Source organism: Schistocerca nitens, chromosome 9 (assembly GCF_023898315.1).
Source record: "Schistocerca nitens isolate TAMUIC-IGC-003100 chromosome 9, iqSchNite1.1, whole genome shotgun sequence".
Taxonomy (NCBI): Eukaryota; Metazoa; Arthropoda; class Insecta; order Orthoptera; family Acrididae; genus Schistocerca; species Schistocerca nitens.
Window position 1 is genome coordinate 230,977,549 of NC_064622.1, and position 24,931 is coordinate 231,002,479.

The 24,931-nt window shown below is 38.6% G+C and overlaps 1 protein-coding gene across 1 annotated transcript in view; it reads right to left on the bottom strand.

Annotated features, from left to right (window-relative positions):
- Nucleotides 1–24,931, bottom strand: part of LOC126204148 (SANT and BTB domain regulator of class switch recombination-like) — a 159,597-nt gene that overhangs the window by 23,126 nt on the left and 111,540 nt on the right. Inside the window, exon 9 of the mRNA XM_049938557.1 lies at nucleotides 13,080–13,347. Coding sequence (XP_049794514.1) covers nucleotides 13,080–13,347 — 268 coding nt within the window. The remainder of the gene's footprint in view (nucleotides 1–13,079; nucleotides 13,348–24,931) is intronic.

Here is a 24,931-nt window from a genome sequence, read left to right on the forward strand (position 1 = left end):
ATGCCGTCACCAGTGTCGTATAGAATATATCAGATGTGTTTTCCTGTGGAGGAATCGGTTGACCTATGACCTTGCGATCAAATGTTTTTGGTTCCCATTGGAGAGGCAAGTCCTTTCGTTTACTAATCGCACGGTTTTACGGTGTGGTCGCAAAACACAGACACTAAACTTATTACAGTGAACAGAGACGTCAATGAATGAACGGACAGATCATAGCTTTGCGAAAATAAAGAAAATAAATTTATCAGTCGAGGGAAGACTTGAACCAGGGACCTCTCGCTCTGCAGCTGCTCACGCTAACCATGGGACCACGGCGCTCCTACGCACACACTATCCTTGATGTTTCCTATTGTCCGCATAGACTACTCTGTTTGTATATTTTGGTTATTTTTTTTATAGTTCAACACAACTTCTTCCTGTTTTCTCGATTGATCTGTGTTCAGTTTTTTAAGGCCTATTCACTGTGCCAACTTATAACTAAATCTGAGGGGGGTGCGATGGGGAGGTTCCCTTGTAAGAACGATTATGCTGCTGCCACTGAGATGAAAGCATTCCCTCTCCGGAGCTTCAGTGGCAGGTGTACTTAAGTTTGAGCATTTGTGAACTGACACCATTTTGTGTGTTTGCCAGTTGAATAATATGTACAGATTTTCATAGTGGCCAGGGCTCAACATCTTCTGAATGGACATTGTAGTAAAGAGTGACAAATTTATAATTTTTTTATCTGTATATATTTGAAGGGCTCGGAGAGATATAGTCATAAGCCACAACTTTCACAAAATTGAGTTTTTCATGCTGCGACATTCTTAACATTGTCTTCTTCACAATGTGTTGAAAAAGTTCCGTGTAACTGCAACAAATGGCAGGCTATGATGGAGTGCAGTTCTATGCTGTGCTATCTGGTGGTAGTTTCAGAAGATACATAGTCACAAGCCACGGCAAAATGGCAGGTGCGTCTGGAACGTCTGCAGCATCTTCGGGTCTTCAACGCATATTTGACACAGACAGTAGTGGAAGTGAAGAGCTTTACCCTTTGGATCCTGAAAATGATGAATCTTGGCATCCATCGACCAGCAGTTCCAGCTCATATGATGTTTCAGTAACTATATAAAACGGTTTATTTCTGGTGATTAATTTCCTGTGGCTTGTGACTTTGTTTCTCTCAACATTGCCAACGCATTTCACAGCCATCCTGTGTGTTAATGATGAAACTTGATGGGCACATTTATGTTACTGCATAAAGGTACAATAATGTAGTTTCAAAGGAAAAAGATGTGTAAAAAATATTTTCTCATTAATGTGATTTTAGCGAAATTTAATGTTTTTTGTGGCTTATGACTACATCTCACGCAAATTCTTAGACTATTTTGCTCTTCATATTATAGCTTGAAATAAGTAGAATAAATGAAGAATCACCCGAAAAACCAAAGCCCTCACAGAAAAGAAAGTGAAATATTGATCAGTGGAAGAAAAATAAAGTAAAACGTCGACGAAATGCTGGTCAGCAGTATAAGTCTTTAAACACTCACAAGACCATTCAGGCTGATACTACAGGAAGTCCCTGTATTTGTTTAAATAAATGCTTCACAAAACTGCTTGGAGAGGAAGAAAACATTTTTCATTCATTTTGGGACATAGGAAACTTTAATGCCCAGAATACTTACCTGAAAATGGAATCGAAAAAGAAGAGGTTTGTTCACTATTTAAATACAAATGGTTTAATATTTTGTATATTTATTTCATTTTGTTATATTTGTCATAATTTCTTTCAAAGCTATCCAAAAAAGACTTCCAAGAAAATATCATCCAGGGATGTTACATTTTCTTATAATGTGATGGTATGCAGAATAAAGTCTTGATCTGCAAGGAAGCTTTCCTAAGAGTTCATAGCTTACAGATACATACATGAAGAGTGAGGAATTTGCAACATATAATGAAGCAGGGATTAGCAGTGCCAAAAGAAGATGGAAGAGGTTTGTATGTTACTCTGTGCTGTAAGTTAGAGATGTACTCAAACTGAGTACTATACAAATATTTCTATTAGGAAGAGGATATAAGCTCATCTTTTTTTTCTTTCAGGAAAACATGGAAACTACCCACACAAATTTCAAGATGAAGCTGTACAAAGTGTGAGAGAATTTCTCAATGCCATACCGAAATATAACAGTCACTACAGTAGGCAAGAGAACGTCAATCAAGTGTATTTGGATTGTGATCTCACAATTGCTTCCTTATTTCGAGATAAATACTCAGAATACTGCAAGGAAAAGCAAGTTCCTGCGGTATCTGAAAGTAAATTCAGGGAAATTTTCGTATCTGAACTTGACACAGGCTTCAAACTACCAAAAAGTGACACCTGTTCACAATGTGATGGATTTCTAATTGCAATAAATAACCCAGAATTATGTGCAGAAGATGTCACAGAAAAGAAACAACAATGTGAACTGCATCTCAAAAAGGCTGACAGAGGACAAAATATGATTGCGCCTTTAACTGCTCTGGCTAAAGAACATTCGAAAGAGCATCATGTGATAGCAATGGACATGCAGCAAACGTTCCCCACACCTAAACTAACAGTTGGTCCAGCATTTTACAAGAGGAAAATATGGACATACAACTATGGTACCCACGACTGTGGATCAAATAAGGGCTACATGTTTCTGTGTAGCGAGAAAGATGGAGGACGGGGTTCAGATGAGGTTGGGAGCTGCTTATTGAAGTTCTTGGAGATAACTAATCCTCAGACAAAATGTCTCCACATAATCACAGACAACTGCAAGGGTCAAGCAAAGAATTGGACTATTATTGCTTTGGAAAGGTCCCTTGTCGCTATCAAAAGATTTGATTGTCCAGCATTACTTCCCTGTGGTAGGTTACACCATGCTACCTTGCGATCGTGATTTTGGCCGCGATCGTGATTTTGGTCGCATTGACCGGTATGCAAGAAACAGACATCCAATAGTGTACACTCCAGATGAATGGGCAGAAGTAATAAAATCTGCGAGTCCAAAACATTTAACCGTAACTAAACCGGAAAGAGAAGACTTCAGAAATATGGAAAGCCTGAAGACATTGATCTCTCAACATACAGAATCCACATCTGGAGATCCCCACCATTTCAGTGAAGCTACTCAATTTAAGTTTGAGTCTGAAGATCCCTTCAAGCTAAGTTTAAAGCACTCTTATTCAGACAGGAGCTTTCATGTTGACATTTGTATAAAAAAGAAAGGAATGCTAGTTGAACCAAATCCATATCAGCTGCCAATAAAGTACAGAAAGCCACTACCAATTAACCAGAAAAAATTGATATACTGTCTCTTATACCATACATACCTCCAGCAAATCAAGATTTCTTTCGGTCATGTGCTGGAAATAACGTGTACAATGATGATGTAGAGGAACTTCCTTGATGTAACTGTACCACGAAAAAGTAATCCATACATCTCAGATACCTGATATGTATATATTAATGTGTAAAAAATATATATTGTGCTTGCTGTGTAAGAGTAGTGAAAATAAATCCTTACAAATTCATACTTTATGTTTTAAACAATTTTTTGGGAGATATAGTCATAAGCCACCATTGACTACATCTTAATTAGAATCATTCTAAAATGAATATTTTATAGCATGCAGAGAGTTGACTATTTAACAACATGCTTCACAAGTATTAAGCAAGTGTTTGCAGTAGAAATAAGGTTTCTATTTTGTATTAAACATTTTCAGACCTCCGTGGAACTTTAAACTCGCTGTATCTCAAAACTAGTTCGATGTGGCTTATGACTATATCCCTCCGACCCCTTCATTTCTGCACTCAAATGTACTGTTAACAACTGACACAGCAATTACAGCAACAAAGTTATGTATTCTTTTTACTATTTGATGTTCATGAACAGCATCTATTCCTTGCTCCTGTACCTATTAAAGAACCACACAGAATGCAAAGGAAGTAATAACAAAGTATAGACAAACCATCTTTGAGAAATTACAGAGATCATCACGTCTGGCAATATGCCCATCTAACAGTCTAGTGACAGAATGTTTCACGTGGCCAAACATGAAAAATCATTACAAACTTTGAACTCAAGTTTGTTTAGAAGATCAAAAGAGCAAAATAGAAAGACATGCAGACCCATCCTTAGGCACAGTCGATGTTCCAGCTGGCCTTTTACAGCATGTTCACCTGGATTTAATTGGCCCCATTCCAATATTGGGGCAATTTAAATACATCCCATCTGCCACTGACAGAGGGAAAACATGGGTAGAAGCCATTCTATTACCCAAATTACAGCTGAGTCCACAGTGAAACTGTGATGGCTTGCTTTGGTTGCCTGGTGTTCACCACAACCCATCCAGGCTGACTATTTGAGTTGGCAAATATGTGGAGTGAAATGCTTTAGAACCACAGTTTATAACCCCCAAAGCAATGTGCTGGTAGAGCAGTGGCACTACATGTTATAGGTGGCATTAATGTGTCATGGGAGCTAGTGATACAAATCTCTGCCTTTGGCTCCTTAGGAGTCATATCAGCAATCAAAGAAGATTTACAAGCATCATTAGCTCTAAAACTTCCAGCAGAGTTCATCTAACCAGCAACCTTACCAGATTCCGGGGAGTTTCTGGAATTACTGGACATGTGAAACTTCATTTTTCCAATATCCACTCTCCTCCCCTGAGATCACATGGTGTTTCATGAGTTTTTGTACACAAAAAACTGCAGAACTGTGATTTTATGATGCCGTGGGTTGATACTGTGAGGCCTCCTCTCCAACTGCCATATTCAGGCCCACATAGACTAATACGTCGAGATGACAATGCTTTCAACATTATACTCAATAGCAAATCATCTACAGTCTCAGTACCAGGCTAAAACCAGCATGGATACTGCAAGACTAGGACACAATACAAGATTCACAGGCTACTTCCAATGTGTAAGATGCCTCCAGGAATTCATACTATGTGCAGCAGAAGCTGTCAACTCCAGATCATGCTCACACTGTGGAGACTGTGGACACAACCCAGTCATGCTGTGGATGCTGGTGCAGTCCACTGACCTATTTGGTGGACTACGTGATAGAATAGCCCTAAGTGCTATATTACACCTTACGGTGACTAGTGCATGTGTTCTTTCTTTTTATTACATTATTGTGACAATATGGTGTGGATGTGTGCTTTTTTTTTTACGCCAAGTATTGATATTATCTCTTCATGTACTTTATGTGTTTTTCTCTGGATACATCCATGTTTCTGGATTTATAATACAGTACTCCAGCCCATGGACTTCCATAGTGCTCAGCATTTCAAGGGGGGACTATTTTGGCAACTACAATGACAATAATATAGAATTCTGGAAATAACGAAGTTGAGCAGGATCAATTTTTGACAGGGAAACTTTCCCATATAAATGGACTGAGGTGTGGAACTTCTTTGTGGTCTCTCACTCTGTCTGGGCTTGATAATATTGATGTTACTTGTGCTAATGGGTTTGTTCAGATTTATGAATACAGTAGAGCTCCGGTAATTTGATCTAATTGGGACTGAGGCTATCTTGAATTGCCCAAAACCTCTGATAATACAGAAGTGTCTCAAAATCAATGGGTAAATCATGAATACATGAATAAATGTTTAATGCACACAATAATGATTGAAAAATAAATAAAAAACAATATAGTACATACTTGTGTTATATCTACATTTTGGGCACACATTTCTAAGTTGCAAAAATATTAGTTACATTTTAAAGAAATTGTCTTTAGTCCTTTGTTTTTAAATAGAACCTTGTTTTTAGCATCAATGTTGCACTATGTTCTATGAAGCAAGGTATCAATTGGATTAGCTTCCATTTGCTGCTCGATATAATGCAATGCCACATCTAGTGCTGCCGATCACTTGGTGTGAGTGATCATTGGTACAATTTCTTCAGTCAACTCCTCATCATCACTCTCTTCAGCGGGTTCACTAACCATTCCAACAATTGCAAGATCAGTCACTTCAAACTGTTCATCACTGTTCATCCATTCTGAAATATCACTCACATTCACCTTTTTGCATCTAGCAAGCTTTCTCATATGTTCTGCCAGTAGGTCAGTTTCATCTGTAATATAGGTATCTATCAATTTCATTGCATAAAATCTGGTTCCAAGACTTTTTTAGTGTCTTCACCTTTATTTCAGATCATGAATTAGCTGTCCAGTAAACTACACGTTTTATCATAGTTTCTTAGTAGAAATTCTTTGACGATGCCTTCATCTCCTGTTCTCTGTAGAAGCGTTTCAAGCAAACAATGACGATACCTTTTTTTCAAGCACTGTAAAATGCCTTGGTCCATAGGCTTCATTAAACTTGTCACATTAAGGGGTAAAACGAACATGTGAATACCATCACACTGTCACTCTCACTCATTAGTGTGTGAACCAGTGTTGTCAAGCATTAAGACTGCTTTGGAAGGTAAGCACTTTTTATTTAGTTATCTTTTGGTCTCTAGAGCAAAATCTTTGAAAAACTGCTTCTTAAAAATATTTTTGTCCATCCAAGCATATTTTTGGTGGACACATGTAACAGACAGTGCAGAAGCAGTGATATTTTTTAAAGCTCTAGGCTTAGCGGAGTTCCTTACTACCAGCTGGTTCAGTGTATGGTCTCTATTTGCATTCAGTGCAGCAAGAACTGTTAATATCTCTTTCGTTTTTTTGTAGCCAGGGTAGCCTTTACTTCTTTTGAGGCTACAGTTTTAGATGGGAGCATTTTATAATTTACCCGTTTTGTCACAGTTATACAGTTAAATCAAGAGTATGATTTTCTTCTCGTACAATTTTTCTTAATTTCTCACAAAATTGTGTAACATTTTGAGAATCTGCAGAAAGTTTCTCACTGCAAATTTCAAGCTGCCTTATACCGTATAGCTTCTTCCACCTATCCAACCAACCAGAATTTGCAGTAAAATCTTCCACACCTTCCTTTAACCCACTCTAATAAACGCAGCTTTTTCTTGCAGAATAGGCCTTGAAATTGAATTTCCTTTTTGTCTTTGTTGAGTAATCCAAGTGACCAAAGCTTCATCCATTTTTTCATACTCAGATTTCTTCATTTGCTTCCATTCAAGTAAAAAACTTCACTATTTTGTCTCCATTTCTATGCCAATCTCCACCTGTCACTTCACTGACTCCATACTTAGCATTATGTTTTTTTTTTAATGTTTCTCCTTTGTCTATTCTTTTCAAGGCCTCCAGTTTCACACTCAATGGCACAAATTTTCTCTTACTCTTACCATTCATTATAATTGTGAATTAAGGAACACACAGTTACATATGTACAGTAGACTGAACACACATACAACATTCTAAAATTACATGACACAAGTGGGCTCACTGCAGTATAGATATTACTAGACAACCAACCACAGTACCTACAACAGTGGACAGCCAATGTTATAAAATGTTCACTGTATTGTTACTCAGGCATACTGTATCTTAATGACCACGACTGCTGAGTAGGCACAACAGTAGGGTTAACAATAGGTATGGCATTTACAACTGATATTTAGGAGATCCCAATTATTTTGAAGAATTGACAAAGAAAGAGTAAGAAAAGATAAACGCAGACAGTGAAAATGGGTTTTTACTCTAGATTTATGTAAAATTTTAATTTCCTTAAGACCAGGTCAAATTACATGGAACCTCAAAATACTGGGACTTGAATTACCAGGGCTCTACATCATGTGAGTGCTGGTATAGATATGTTAAATGTTGCAGGATTCAAGTTAGCTTCTTATTTCTGTAGAGAAAATATGGAGAAAGGAGGAGTTGCCATATTTGTCGGAAACTGTTTTGATTTCAAGAATACCGATATTAATAAATTTTGCTCAGAGCAGCACTTAGAAGCTTGTGCAACATAAGTAGTATTTTATAATAAGTCCTTTATAATAGTAGTTATATATAGATCACATTCAGGAAATTTTAACCTTTTCATATAAAATTTGGAAGCTCTGCTGTCCCATCTCATAGCAAAAAACAAGGAAATAGTGGTTGTTGGGGATTTTAATGTGGATTTATTGAAATGTTCTGTCAGTGAACAAATATTGCAGTCAGTTACACTATCATTCAATTTAGTTCCTACTGTGAACTTTGCTACTAGGATAAGTAAATGCTCTGAGACTGCTATTAATAATATCTTTGTAGACAAATCAAGGGAAAAAAGTCATACCACAAAACCAATAGCAATCATGACATGCATCATCTGGGGTTAAATATTGAAACTTGTCAGGATAAAAAAATCTATTAAATCTGAGTACAGGAGGGTAATAAATAAGTCAAAAATTGAGAAATTCAGGAAATTGCTCAAAGACATGAACTGGATAGATGTTTACAATACATCTGACTCAAATGGAAAATACAAAGCATTCATTAATAAAGTTGTCTCCGCTTTTGAAAATTGTTTTCCCCTAAAGGTAACTCAAATCATACAAAAGTCAAGAAATAAACTGTGGATTACACAAGGAATAAAGATATCATGTAGGACAAAAAGGAGACAGTATGTACTATCTTTTAGCTCTGATGTTAGAATTGTAATTTATTACAAAAAATACCACAAAATATTGAAGCACATAATCCAGAAATCATAGCAGCTTTATTATGAAAAAAATATCATTACATCAGGTAACAAAATAAAACCTGTATGGGATATTGTGAAGACAGAGATAGGTGGGGCCAAAAAGGAAGAGGAACATATAGCTCTAAAAATAAATGAGACTTTGGTAACAAGTACTTCATTTCTGTTAGTGACAGCTTGGGGTTATCAGGTTTGGTGAACACTGCAATGGAGTACCTGAGACCAGTCTTTAAAAATAACTTCAGTAAAATGGAAATCACACTCACATCTTCCAAAGAAGTAGCATCTATCATAAAATCCTTAAAATATAAGTATTCCAGTGGGTATGATAACATATCAACAAAGTTAATCAAAGAGTGCTCATGCGAGTTGAGTTCTGTCTTAAGTTATTTGTGTAATCAATGTGTTATCAGCTGAACATTTCCAGTCTGGCTAAGATATGCTGAAGTAAAGCCTCTTTACAAGAAGGGGGATAAAGAGATACCATCATACTATCGACCAATTTCACTTTTGCTGGCTTTCTCAACAACATTTGAAAAGGTTGTGTTCAAGCATCTCCTAAAGCATCTGACTGCAAATAATATATTGTCCAAGTCACAGTTTGTATTTCTGAAGGGTTCTGATACAGAGAAAGCTATTTACACTTACAGTGAGAATGTACTTAATTCATTAGGTAATAAATTAGAGGCTATCGGCATTTTCGGTGACCTGTCAGAAGCCTTTGCCTGTGTGAACCACAGCATTCTCTTAAGTAAATTAGATTATTATGCTGTCACCAGCAATGATGCGAAATGGTTTGAGTCTACAGGGAACAAAGGATGTCGTTATGAAATACCTGTGCAGTAAGCAATCAGTCTTCATCTGACTGGGAATTAAGCTAATCAAATTTTCACTGACATTAATAAGTGGTTTAAAGCTAATTCACTGTCATTAAACTTTGAGAAGACCCACTATATGCAGTTCAGAACCTGTAAGAGATTTCCTAGCATGAGTATAACATATGAATACATGTAGATCGAAGAGGCTAACAGTGTTAAATTTCTGGGATTTCAACTCGATAATAAAAACAGTTGGGAAGGGCATACCACAGAATTCCTTTAGTCCCTAAACAAGTCTGTATTTGCTGTGAGAATGATGTCAGATGTTGGAGATATACTTTGATTACTTTCATTCTATTATGTCATATGGGATCATATTCTGGGGCAACTCATCAAACTGAGCAAAAGTTTCTAGGGTGCAAAAGCGTGTGATAAGAATAATTTGTTGTGTAAATATTAGCTGTTCGTATTTCGACTATCTCCTGACAAGTGATCAGGGTAGTAAGTATTATATTCAAATGTTTTATGTTATACTTTCTGACATATTCCACAACCACAAGCATCATCTCATTTTTTGGGTATATGGAACAAAAACTGAATCTAATCCAATTTAAAGAATAACTGACTGGATTTTAGAAAAGCTGAGTAGTTGTAAACAAATAGGTAATAGTTGTTTTTCAGTGCATTTACTCCAAATGATGTGTTTTGGACTCCGCCCATCTCAGATTTCCTGGTGTAAACAATATAACAAATAATTAGTTATAAGTTTTTTTAATACACCAAATGTTAACAAGAAAGCATAAAATTGAACTAAGTTCCAAAACCAATACATACCACTTCACAGCAAATTTAACTTTAAAAGCTTGTTCTTCACTCATACATTCACAAAACAAAAGGTATTACATATCATTTAAACTTGGAGAATGGGAATGTTGGTTGTGAGATGGACTGTAAAAAATTGCTACTTCAGTGCATTCGCACTTGCCAGGTAAACCAGGCGGAACAAGAGGGCACCACCTTATTTGGCATTGTGGCTGAGAATATGCTGATATGGTTTTTAAAAATTAAAACATTAACCAATAACATCTAAATGTACACATCGTGTGCCTGCACATAGGCACATTTAAACACACATCAGAGTGGTACAAAATACAAGAAAGTACATTAATACAAAATTGTGGAAAAAATATTTTGTCATGGAAAGACATGACTTGTCAATGATTACAAAAGGTTTTGTTTAGATTTGTAACTGCACTTCTTGACTATTCGTCAAACACAAAATCTTAAGATAAAAATATTAAACAGATAACACATCATAATTACAAAAGGACTTGTTTTGATTTATCTGTGCACTTCCTAATTAACATGGTATTCACTAACCACTGTAGGGCACAAAAGAAAAGTAAATACAGGGAAAGGTAACCACCCAATTTCAGAAAAGTGGTTATGAAAGTTATAATAGTTTTCACTTGACTCTCACAAAAAAAATCATCAAAATTACTAAAAAACCATTTCCTAGCACTATTGATTTGCTGCTAATTGATTAGCAGTTCTGCAGCCATTTGACTGAGTGCTTGTATTTCCAATTACTCCAAAATGTCCAAATTATTTCGCTCCATCTCTATGCACAGAATTGTCATGCTACTTTCTAATTCTGCCAGTGTATGACTTTTATCTTTTAAATGGAAACCTAATGCACTGCTGTTGCTCACATATCTATGTTCTTTAAGCCTCGTTTTGAACTCTTGCCCAGTTTGTCCCATGTAAAAACATTCACATGATCAGCACTTTTTTTTTATATACTATCAGCTTACAAAACTTATTTTGCATGGGTTCCAGACTGTGCCTCAACAGCTTCTCCAAACCATTTGGAGTCCTACCTGAACATTAAACTTCTTGTACAAGTTTGCAATCTTTTGTGAAAATGGTCCAAACTATGTTAACATGATGTCTTTAACTTCTTCCCTATGTTCCATTTTACCTACGGCAACCTTAGCATTTTTTTTAATTTTTATTTTTTTTCCCCCTAGCCTCCCAATATTACCTTCAACATAGCCATTTGAGAGAACGATCCATACAGTTATCCTGATTTCCTTATTTATTGCATCCTTGTCCAAAACAAATTTTGCTAACCTGTGGAACATAGATATAAAAAATGGCCTTTTTTGGTTTTCAAAATGACAAAATCTATTGGGATGATAAGGTAGCATGCTGTTGGGTTCCAAAAATTACCTTTGCAGGTCATGTGAATGTTTTTACACGGGACAAATAGGGACAGAGTTCAAGACAAGGTTTAAAGAATTTGGGCATGTGAGGAACAGTACTGCATTAGGTTTCCATTTAAAAGATAAAATCCCTACACTAGCAGAATTAAAAAGTAGCATGGCAATTCTGCACACAGAGAGTAAGGGGAACAATCTGGGCATCATAGAGGAATTGGAAATACATGCATTCAGTCAAGTAGCTGCAGAACTGCTAATCAATGAGCAAACCATTAGTGGTGGGAAATAGTTTTTTAGTCTTTTTGTTGATTGTTGTGAGAGGCATGTAAAAACTATGATAACTTTCGTAACCACTTTTCTGAAGTTGAGTACGTAAACAAGCACCTTTCCATTTACTGTGGATTTACTTATTGTGCCCTACAGTCTTTCGTGAGTGCCATGTTAGTTATGTTCATGAATTCTTCAGGAGGAAAATGTCTTCAGTTTCCATGTTTGATATTTAGTAAGCGAGTGCACTAGCAAATCAAAACAAGTCCTTTTGTAATTATGACATGTTATCTTTTTAATATTTTTATCTTAAGATTTCATGTTTGACGAATAGCCAAGAAGTATAATTGCAAATCTAAATAAATCCTTCTGTAATCTTCCACAAGTCATATCTTTCGAATACAAAATATTTTTTCTACAATTTTGTAATGTATTTTCTTGTATTTTGCATCTCTGCAATGTGTGTTTTAATGAGCCTATTTGCAGGCACACAAAATGTATGTTTGTTTGTTATCAGTTACTGTTTTAATTTTAAGTAAACATATCAGCAATTGCACAGCTGCAGTGCCTTAAGGTGGTGCCTTCTTGCACCGCGTGGTTTACCTTGCAAGTACAAATGCACTGAAGTAGCAATTTTTCAAAGTCCTTCTCACGACCATTCCCACCTCCAAGTTTAAATTATATGTAACACCTTTTGGTTCATGAATGTATGAGTAAGGAACAAGCTGTTAAAGTTATTTTTGCTGTGAAATGGTACTGATTTTGACAGTTTGATTTTGCACTTCCTTGTTAACATTTGGTGTTTTTTTTTTTTTTTTTTTTTTTTTTTTTTTTTAATGTATAACTCATTATTTGTTACATTGTTTACATCAGGAAATCTTATGTTAGGCAGAGCCCAAACCAAAACACAACTAGTACCTTTTTGTTTGCTACTACTCAGCTTTTCCAAAATCTGGTCAAGTATATTAATAATAATGGTCGCATAACTCTACCAGCAGCTTCAGGCCAACATACGTGTAATGAAGTAGTAATAGTGTTTTTAAATGGTGTTGATTGTAGTTAGTTCCAACTTCCTATGCTAGTAACTACATGTATTTATCTGACTCTAAAACTGGAAACTGTCCTCCAGGGATTCTAGTATGTAAGAACAGGCTGGAGTACTCACCCTGAATGATTGCTGCCAGCAACATAAGCTGTATGTCCAGGTCTATCCTGTCGTGGACGTGTGGATACCCTAACTGCAGGCATCTGGCAGCCTCCTGACTCTTCAGACACATCGCTGTCACCCAAATCACTGCTGCCGTCACTGTCACTGTCAACAATGGACTGCTGTTGATCCGCATCTACTGTTAATGTGTTAGAATCTGGTGGTCTAGATGGACTTCTTGAGCAGGCAGCTGAAATTCCTGACATCTGCAACTCCAGTGTTGACCCTAGACATTAATCAAATTGTTGATTGCTCTGATTATTTGAAGAAAAGTTCAGCACAGTAATGTTCTTATGTAGGTAACAGAATCTATTAATATGCCCAGAAAAACTATTTAGGCACTTGTGTCCTATCATCATAAAAACATTCTTATATATTCTGTGTGGGGGGGGGGGGGCGTGCCTGTGTGTGTTTATTTGATTATTTGAGCTATTTATTGTGGGACAGTCCCTGGATGAACAAATAAATAATAAAAAATCTAAGGACATGTAAAGTCATATGAAAAATAAAACCATTAAACATTTATTATAAGCCATACTTCCATAGAATCTTTCCAACTACAGCTGTCTTCAACACTCTATTAGTATTATTTATTAGGTTTTTTTAAAAATATTTTCTTATTTAACAAGCTTCAAAAATCTGACCTGTAGAAGCTTTCTGTTTTCTGTAATTGCCAACTTTCTTACTGAAGTAAGTTAGGCTTGAAGTCAAGCTGCAAAACTGATCACAGGTTTCTCTTCCTATTCATTTATAAAGAAAGTGCCCTTAAACTGATGTGAACACTAGGGCATTTTTTTATATCTCATCTTTGGTTTACACTAGGGATGCACAGACCATAGCCAACATATCACATGCAGCCCGCCACTGATCTGATAGTGGCCCACACCTCACCATTCATTCTTGTAATTTTTTCATTTTTTTACTCATCTTTTACTCCATCCTGAAATGGAAAGAGTGGGTCCTTGTATAACTTAGTTCTTTTGAGCCCAGTCTAGCTGGCACTGGGGCAAGGGGATCCCAAATTGGAGTAATAAGTTGTCCCAAGGCACGATAGTCACAGTAAGAGGTTGTGGCCTACAGTATTTACGAGTCTGTTCACCTCTAGTTTACCCAGTTCCTCTGTAACACCATGCAGCTGTCTCAATAATTTGATCAGTCTATGATTGCAACTCAGAGTTCCTCAAGATTTGCAAAGCATTTACCAGAAATATACTTCTTCAATGCATGGAAGAATTATTGCAGTTCATTTATGTGTCCCCAATTTCTCTAAGCCTAAAAACATCTTTTCTCCCTTCTAAAATATTTAGTATCAGTACTGATCACTAATTGCATCATCTACATATCCACTCTGCAAACCACTGTGAAGTGCAAGGCAGATAACTGTACACTTAATATTTTCTTAGACACAATGACAGAAAATATTTTACTCATTAACTGGTATTGGCTACCAATGGAAAAAATCAGAACTATAAATGGAAAAGAAAAGAATATAACAATATTGTGAAAGGAATAGTTGCTGCTCACCATATAAAGGAGATGCCGAGTTGCAGACTCTGCATCTCCGCTATATGGTGAGAAGCAACTACCCTTTTCATAACATTGTTACATTCCATCTTGGATTTTCCATTGTTTGAAAAGAAAATAACATCTATTTTTACTTCATCAATTTACAAAAATAAAACAAAAAACAAAAATTAATTTTCATACTGACTGAAAGTAGTGCAAGATAATCACTATATAATGCTCTGTAAGACTGGATAAAATGGAGGGAGCTCCGGATATATGAGGTCTTTTACCCTACTCCTTTTGCATTGGTGCATGACATCTAGATGCAGAGTTGTCAAAATTTGCAATAATGGCTTGATTAAGAATTCCCTTTTAATTAAAAGATATTTTTAACAGGAAGTTTGTAATCAATAAAAGTATTTACAAAAAAACTGTCCTAAATGGCTTACAAACAAATTATATATAAAAATGTGTTAGATATCAAAAGTACTAGCTAAAAACTCAAGGTAAAATTTGTATAGTATAAACCTTTATCAAACTAACAAGAAGTTACTGGGCACTACCAAGTGCCATTTTGCGACAGCATCATGGTACCCTGTTAATGGCATTTTTGTTCCTTAGTTATTTTTTGTTTTGTAACATCAGCATTTTTTTAAATTATTTTTCTTGAGAGCATCAAATAAACAACTGAAATTTAAAGGGTTCTGAATAATATGATTTTGACATAATCAAAATTTATGTTACTTGGATTATGAAAGAGACATGCTGACCGACAGTATTTAAAAAATTAATTCATTTTTTTAAAAAAAAGCAACGTGCGTACAATAGCTGTAACTTTTTTTCTAAATAGAGTACATACACTCCTCTGAAAATTGGTAACTTTTTCCAGTTGATGTTTTAGGATGTTCAACAACAGCAAGCATTTGAGGAATGGGAACCAGGCTGATATCCTCTCATAATGTCAAACAGAAAGATTGGGATACAATACTTGGATAATTTTCATGATGACTATGTGAAACACCTTGTCACCAAGACAGAAGGAACAAAGACAGTTGGCTTGCATACAGACCATGGATGCCCAAGGGAAAGACCAAGAACACTGTATGCAAAGTGCCAGCCATTGAGATACATCCTGGGAGGCTTGGTATGTCTTTTTATTCCTATATGGAAAGTGGGACTACCAGAAAACATGCTACATCATTACTTTTGGCAGTAGCTTATGCTTTCACAGCACTCACCAAATCTGAGAGGACCACTCTACAACTGAGAAAGAGTGCCTTGCAGTTGTTTGTGCTACCAACAAGTTTTGGCCATATTTATTTGGCAAATTCTCTATGCTGGATCTGTCAGGTTGACTTGTGATACAGTTACTGAGGCATCAGGAGTACAATGTCATAGTGGTATACAAAAATGGAGGAAATGTAAGGAAGCAGACTGCCTTTCAAAGAAATCTTTAGCAGAACACAGCAGTGTGGATGAAATCTCAGTTATTGGTGTATTAAATATCATTGCTGTATTAAGTGACCTCACTGCTGAACAGAGAGGAGATCAAGTATTGTTGAAAACCATAGAACCTTGAAGAATGAGGAACAAACCAAAGGAGAATTTCAATTAATAAGCAGAACACTGCATAGGAGGAACTATGGTCTGATGGGGTGGATATGGTTGGTTGCTCCTCATTAGACCTCATCTACAGCTAGCAATCCTAAATTTTTCCCATGACTCTCCAACATCTGATCACCTGAGATTCATGAAAACTCTAGCCAGAATACAACACAGGTATCCCTGACCAGGGCCCCTTCTCTGTCTCCACCATAAATCTAATGTTTCAATGCAAACTGCTCATTTCTGTCATGCAGATTAAAACCATATTGTCAGCATATCTGAAAAAGCAGGATGGGCAGATGGTACCACTATTCAATGCTCATTCTTCAAAATCCTTCATGAAAAAATTAGCTATGGCTGGTGAACCCATGGTGGTTGTGTTACTTATTTCATATAATTTCCACTGCACAAAAAATACTCAGTCTTTGGGATGCTCAGAATAATTTTAAGATTTCAGGAGAGAGATTGCACCCAATAGTCTTAATGTTTCTTCTATTGGTACTTTTGTAAACAGGGAGACCCACATGAAGACTGATCATGATTTGACTTGGGCCTATCATCATCTTCTTGATTAGATACACAGGAATGTGAGAATCTTTCTATGGTGCCCAGAGTGGCTGACTATAAGTGCCAGTAATTTAGATAAATACTTTGCCACCTGATCTGAATGTGGGAGAGCAGATAGCACTCATCCCATGTAGAGTTGCTGGTCCTCCATCGGGCACCTCCCCAAGTGGCGGATAGGGGAACATTCTCCAGATATGGACGATACCAGGGAAATAAAATACCTGGGGCAGACCAAAACCAGCAGGCATGAGGGCCAATGGTTTGGAAGGAAGGCACAGGAGCCTGGATCTGCAAAGGCTAAGGATGTTCCCCTGAAAATGGAACCTGGCGTGCTGTAAGGTGCAACCCCTCAAATGGTTGGGCGGAAGATTAACAATCTTCCCCTGTAAAAATCACCTGTTGTGAATGCTAACAAAGGAATAAGCCAGACACATATTTTGATGCAAACAAAAGAAGGATAAAAGATATGTACATAGGAACAAAAAATGTGCAGAGCCTATACAAAGCTGGAGCCCTACAGCAGCTGCTAATTCAAGTAAATAACTATGGTATAAAACTATTGGCTCTCCAGGAAATTAGGTGGAAGGGAAGTGACATATTGGACTCAGGAAATTCCACTATCTTCTATAGTGGCAGGGGGACAAATACCTTTGGTACAGGTTTTGTGGTCAATAAAGGACTGACACATGCTGTAATGTGCTTTGAACCAATGAACGGATGTCCATATTAAGATTAAGGGGAAAATTTTTCAACATACAAGTTATAAATGTTCATGCACCCACAGAGGAGGCAGATGAACAACAGAAGGAAGTGTTTTATAGCATGATAGAGCAGTCAAATGATCAGGCTCCTAAACATGATGCTAAGATCCTTATATGAAACTTGAATGCACAAATAGGAAAAGAACAGGCTTATCAGCCAATTATAGGAAGACATAGCCTCCATGAAATATCAAATGACAATGTAATTAGGGTCGTAGATTTTGCTATAAGTAAAAACATAACTATCAGCATAACATATTTTCCACACAAAAAGATACACAAAGAAATGGATGTCACCAGATCGACAAACAAGAAATCAGATAGACCATACATTGATTGATCAGAGGCACGGGTCAGAGATAATGGGTTCTAGGAGCCAACACGGAGCTGACTGCAATTCAGACCATCATCTAGTGAGGATTAAGTACAGGAAAAGGATCTCATTATTGAGTAAATTGAAAGGCCACAAACAGAAGAGTTTTGACATTAGGAAAGTGAAGTTAGAAGAAATACGGAGAGCATATCAGACAAAAATAGAAGAGGGCATTAAGAACGATATCGACACATCAAATGAACGTATAGAAATAAGCATATCAGAGAAAAATAGAAGAGGGCATTAAGAACGATATCGACACATCAAATGAACATATAGAAATAATGTGGAAATAATGTAAGACTGCAATCCTTGATCCAGCTGGGGAGGATTTGGAATACATACGGGCTCAAAGGAATGCAGATTGGTTTGATGAAGAATGTATGAGTAGAATTGAGGAATGTAACATAGCACAAATGGAATTATTTCAGAGAAGCACTAGAGCAAATCTGAATGAATATAATGAGAAGTGTGTAGCTAACAGGGTTGCAGAAAGAAGAAAAGAGCACTAGAAAAGAAAAAAATTGGAAGAAATTGAACAGCTAGCAGAAGAGAAGCAAGTATGTGAAATGTACCAAAAGATTAAAGAAAAAGGAAAGGCTGGGTTTCAAGCCAGAACAAATATGTGTAGAAATAAAGAAGGGGATTGGATAGGGGAGAGTAATAAAATACTTGACAGATGGGCAGAATACTTCCACAAGTTGCTGAATCCAGAAGTAGAAGGATTAGAGCCAGAAGAACTGGTGGAAATAACTTATTATGGACCAGAGGTCTTAACATCAGAACCCACACTGGTGGAAGTGATACAAGCCATTAAGACCTTAAAAAATAATAAGACACCTGGAGAAGATCAGATCCAGGCATAACTTCTCAAATATGGTGGGGAAGCATTGTGGAAAGCAATACATAAAGTAATACTGAGTGTCTGGCAGGAGGAGAGCATGCCAATGGAGTGGAAAATGGCTATTATGTGCCCCGCTACATAACAAAGGAGATAAATTAAACTGCCAGAATTACCGAAGAATATTCCTGCTAAATACAACATATAAAGTGTTTTCCAAGATTCTAACTAGGAGGCTTACTCCCTTTGGAGACCATCAGAGTGGCTCTGGCTCTAGACGAAATAGGTCAACAACTGACCAAATATTCACATTACGCACACTACCTGAAAAATGTTATGAACATCAAATAAACATACACCAGCTTTATACCAATTTTAAACAAGCCTATGATGGTATCTCAAGAGCGGCATTGTGGAATGTGATGGAAGAGGCTGGAATACCTAAGAAGCTCATTATACTTACTATGTTGGTCCTCAGTGAAACCAACTGTAAAGTAATAATACAGGGCGGCATCTCCAGAGAAGTGGAAGTGAAGAAGGTTCTGAGACAGGGTGACAGTATCTCCTCACTGCTATTCAACCTCTGCCTAGAAAAAGTCATAAGTCAGATACAGTTAAATAGAGGAGGAGCAATTTTTAAACATTCACTGCAGTACATAGCCTACACAGATGATGTTGCATTACTCGCACGAAACACTGCTGTGCTGGCTGATGCCCATCAACAACTGGAGAGAGGTACAAGGGAACTTGGCCTGGTAGTCAATGTCAAGAATACCAAATATATGGCAATAACCAACCAGTGAAACCTACCAAATCCACAGGATAGCAAAAGGAGTTTGAAAGGGTGAGAGACTTCAAGTACCTCGGATCAAGTATAACAGAGACAAATGACATCAGCAGTGAGGTGAAAGCTAGAACAGCAGCAGGCAATAGATGCTACTTTGCCACACTATCCATACTTAACAGCTCACTTCTATCATGAAAATCAAAAATCCTCATTTACAAAACAATTATAAGACCAGTTGCTATGTTTGGTGCTGAGATGCGAACCACAGTTGCAAATGAGGAAAGGTTAGCATTTGGCAGAGAAAGGTTCTGCATAAAATATACAGCCCAATAAATGATCAAGAAGGTTGGCGCATCCATAAGAATGCAGAATTAGAACAACTTTTTGAAGAACCTGACATTGTCACAACCATTAAAATAAGAACACTGCATTGGGCAGGACATATGGCAAGATTGGAGGAAGATAGAACACGTAAGAAGATTTTTGATAGCTGGAGGCAGATGATGGAAGGGACATCCCAGAAAGAAATGGAATTGAAGAAGACATGAAAAAGCTAGGTTCAAGGATGGAGATGGAAAGCCATGGACCAGATAGAATGGCAGGATATTGTGATGAAGACCAAGGCCCTTCAAGGGCTGTGGAGCTGAGGAGTAAGTAAGTAAGATAGGATTCACAATTGGTCTAAGTGATAAGCCATCTTTGGATATTTTAGGCAGACCATGCACCTTGGATAAAATACACTCCTGGAAATTGAAATAAGAACACCGTGAATTCATTGTCCCAGGAAGGGGAAACTTTATTGACACATTCCTGGGGTCAGATACATCACATGATCACACTGACAGAACCACAGGCACATAGACACAGGCAACAGAGCATGCACAATGTCGGCACTAGTACAGTGTATATCCACCTTTCGCAGCAATGCAGGCTGCTATTCTCCCATGGAGACGATCGTAGAGATGCTGGATGTAGTCCTGTGGAACGGCTTGCCATGCCATTTCCACCTGGCGCCTCAGTTGGACCAGCGTTCGTGCTGGACATGCAGACCGCGTGAGACGACGCTTCATCCAGTCCCAAACATGCTCAATGGGGGACAGATCCGGAGATCTTGCTGGCCAGGGTAGTTGACTTACACCTTCTAGAGCACGTTGGGTGGCACGGGATACATGCGGACGTGCATTGTCCTGTTGGAACAGCAAGTTCCCTTGCCGGTCTAGGAATGGTAGAACGATGGGTTCGATGACGGTTTGGATGTACCGTGCACTATTCAGTGTCTCCTCGACGATCACCAGTGGTGTACGGCCAGTGTAGGAGATCGCTCCCCACACCATGATGCCGGGTGTTGGCCCTGTGTGCCTCGGTCGTATGCAGTCCTGATTGTGGCGCTCACCTGCACGGCGCCAAACACGCATACGACCATCATTGGCACCAAGGCAGAAGCGACTCTCATCGCTGAAGACGACACGTCTCCATTCGTCCCTCCATTCACGCCTGTCGCGACACCACTGGAGGCGGGCTGCACGATGTTGGGGCGTGAGCGGAAGACGGCCTAACGGTGTGCGGGACCGTAGCCCGGCTTCATGGAGACGGTTGCGAATGGTCCTCGCCGATACCCCAGGAGCAACAGTGTCCCTAATTTGCTGGGAAGTGGCGGTGCGGTCCCCTACGGCACTGCGTAGGATCCTACGGTCTTGGCGTGCATCCGTGCATCGCTGCGGTCCGGTCCCAGGTCGACGGGCACGTGCACCTTCCGCCGACCACTGGCGACAACATCGATGTACTGTGGAGACCTCACGCCCCACGTGTTGAGCAATTCGGCGGTACGTCCACCCGGCCTCCCGCATGCCCACTATACGCCCTCGCTCAAAGTCCGTCAACTGCACATACGGTTCACGTCCACGCTGTCGCGGCATGCTACCAGTGTTAAAGACTGCGATGGAGCTCCGTATGCCACGGCAAACTGGCTGACACTGACGGCGGCGGTGCACAAATGCTGCGCAGCTAGCGCCATTCGACGGCCAACACCGCGGGTCCTGGTGTGTCCGCTGTTCCGTGCATGTGATCATTGCTTGTACAGCCCTCTCGCAGTGTCCGGAGCAAGTATGGTGGGTCTGACACACCGGTGTCAATGTGTTCTTTTTTCCATTTCCAGGAGTGTAGTTGCTCTCAGCCTCCAACCCTCCACAGGTTCATTATAGAGGCAATAGGTTTGTAATAGCTCCCTTGTCTGCCTGCTTACTGCTGAAGCTCACATCTCATTTAAGAATCTGGTGAGTCCAATGACTGGTCACAGCCTATTAAATAAACACAAGATAATGTTTGAACACATGAGAATTGTGGCCTCTGCTTTGAACTGTTGGGAGAAGCAGTGGAAATTAAACTCCGTAATAACAACTTCAATAGAGACACCAATTATGCACTTAGCGATGCATGGAGGTGTGCACTTGATAAATAAATAGCACGCAGGAAGATTTCTTATAGTTTACCACCCAGTGTGAGTGAAGGCACTGCAAACAGTGCTGGATAGAGTACACAAACATAATCTATGGACGTAGAGGGCGCTATCTTAATAGGTGCCATCTCCATGATGTCATCAAGATGTAATCCAGCCAATCACATGGAGTCCTTTAGATACATACATAAGTAGGAAGCCTCACCAGTTTCATGGCAGTCAGACATAGCCCCTGATGGTGACAGTCACTAAAAGCTTAGGATTTTATCTGAATTTTATGCAGCAATCTTACCAAGAACTTTTTATCTGCTGCTGAGTAAAGACTAGGGGATGTGAATATAACTGGAGAGTATTAGCTTTAAATTTTAGCATTTTCAAAAAGTTCAGTTGACAATAAAAAACTTTGAGTTTTGCTGATGATATTGTGCAGCTCATGTGAAAGAGAAATGAGGAAGAGGAAATGGGTAGATCAAAAGCTAATGAGGAAGCACTGAATCAAATTCAGGAAAAAAAATTGTGACGCAATTTGACTACAAGAAGGGATCAATTGATAGGCCACATCCTGCCTGAGGCATGAAGGAATCATGAGTTGACTATGTAGGGATGATAATATAATGGGAGACCACAGGATGAATGCAGTAAGCAGTTTCTAATGCAGTAGTTATTTAGAGATGAAGGGACTTGCACTGTATAGAATAGCATGGACAGCTACATCAAACCAATCTTCAGAATGAAGACTGCCACAACAACATATATACTGTAAGGGAATCATTCAGAAAGTAAAAAATAGATTGGACAAAAAAGCATCACAACCAGTACCACAGGAATATTGTTCAACACCACATAGATTATGTTGCTATGAGTCACATGGCAAGGGAATACAGATGACTTAACACACAGTACACTAACTGTAACAATATTGAAAATCCTATTTTATCTACATTTATAAATGTTTATATGATTCTTCCGTAATTCACACAGTAATAATTCAGCATATACATGTCACTATATCACTGAATAAAATGATTTTATTCTTATAATTACAAAAATAAAACTTGACAATAGTAAGTCAACAAAGAAATGTCAAAAAGAACAAACAGAAAATGGTAAAATTAGGATAGTAGACTAAAGAACAATATACACATATTTAATTATTATCAAAAGCTGATGCTGCCCACACTGCCATGTTGTGCTACACCTACATCTATACTCCACAAGCCAGCTTACAGTTTGTGCTAGAGAGTACTTTGTGCTCCACTGTCACTTCCTTGTTTTCCTGTTCCAGTTATGGAGCGGACCTCTGTGCAGGTATCTATAACACATCCTTCAGCCTGCTGTGGTGTAAACTGCTTTAGTGCCTGGTACTTTCTGAGGGCTAATTTGCTAAGTGAGGGTGACACTGGGGTTGAGTGACCAGTCCAACTGCTGGGCTGATTTGAAGTCACTGATGTGGAGCCCCAGGTTTCCTGCCATTGTGCAGGGGTGTCTGGTGTGAGCAAATGAGTAACAGTGGGCACTCTATAGCAGTCCTTAGCATCACATGCAAGCCTATTTTAAGGTCCTTCTGGATGAAATCTTTCTGGTTTCTATAGTGGGATGCTGGTGAAGGGCATAGTTTAGAGATTTGGAACTTGAATTGTTGCAGCAAATATAGCAGTTATGGTTCAACTGGAGGCTATTGTGCTGAAAAAACTCTGACAGCGAAGTAATACCTCTCCATGGAGGATGAGGAGATTATTGTCTAAAATACCATTGACAACGGCATCATTAGAGACAGAACAGAAGCTCAGATTAGGGAAGTATGGGAAAGGAAAGCTGCCATGCCCTTTCGAATGAACCATCCTGGCATTTGTCTGAAGTGACATAGGGAAATTGCAGAAAACTTAAATCAGGACGGCTGGATGCAGGTTTGAACCAATGCGAGTCCAGTGTGCTAAGCACTGCATCACCTTGCTCGGTGTCTCCCAATACCCGTTCCCATTATTCATGCTCAGTGTTGGTTTGAAAGCAGTGCAGGGGCCCAGTAAGACCAATGGCAATGAGGTTGGCTCAAATTTCCACTCTCGATCCATAATGATGTGAGCTAGATAGCTGAAATGCGAAATTCAAGTTGTCAAAAATATTATTGGTGCTGTTTCCACTAAAATGCCACTGACTGGCATTGCCTTCACCTGGGAGTATCTGTCAATAGCTATAAATATATATTGATACCCTTTTGATGGTGGAAGCAGGCCCACAATATCTGTGTTTATGTGGGAGAAATGGCCTGTTGCTTCTGGAAATTCTCACACTGGCTTTGTATATGTCTACCAGCTTTGCACTGTTGACATGCCACGCATGTTCTTGACCACTGGCAACACTCTTTTTTAATGTGAGGTCACATGTTTTCTCTGTCATTTGGTTAGTGGTGGCTGTTTTGCTGGGATGGGTAAGGCTTTGAACACTGTGAAATACAGCTTTATGTAGCACTACAGGTACAAATGGTCTACGAGAGAGCTGAGATATATTATACCAAATAATGTCTTTGGTACCTGCTAATTGTATTTGAGTTGGTTGGCAGCTGAATTGCTTTGTAAAGCTTCTGTGCTGTTTGTCTGTGGCTTGCACTGCACAGAACTGATTGTAGTTAATTGTACAAGCGATAGCACCAGTCTTGAGAAAAAATCAGCAATTACATATTCCGCCCATCGTGTATATCTTGCATCTGTCAGTCTGCAAGATCCGGGCGATCGCAGAGGGTGGGCTTACTGGTAATTGGGAGCTCCAACGTCAGGCACGTAATGGGGTCCCTTAGGGATATGGCAGCAAGAGAGGGGAAGAAAACCAATGTGCACTCCGTGTGCATACCGGGGGGAGTCATTCCAGATGTGGAAAGGGTCCTTCCGGATGCCATGAAGGGTACAGGGTGCACCCAT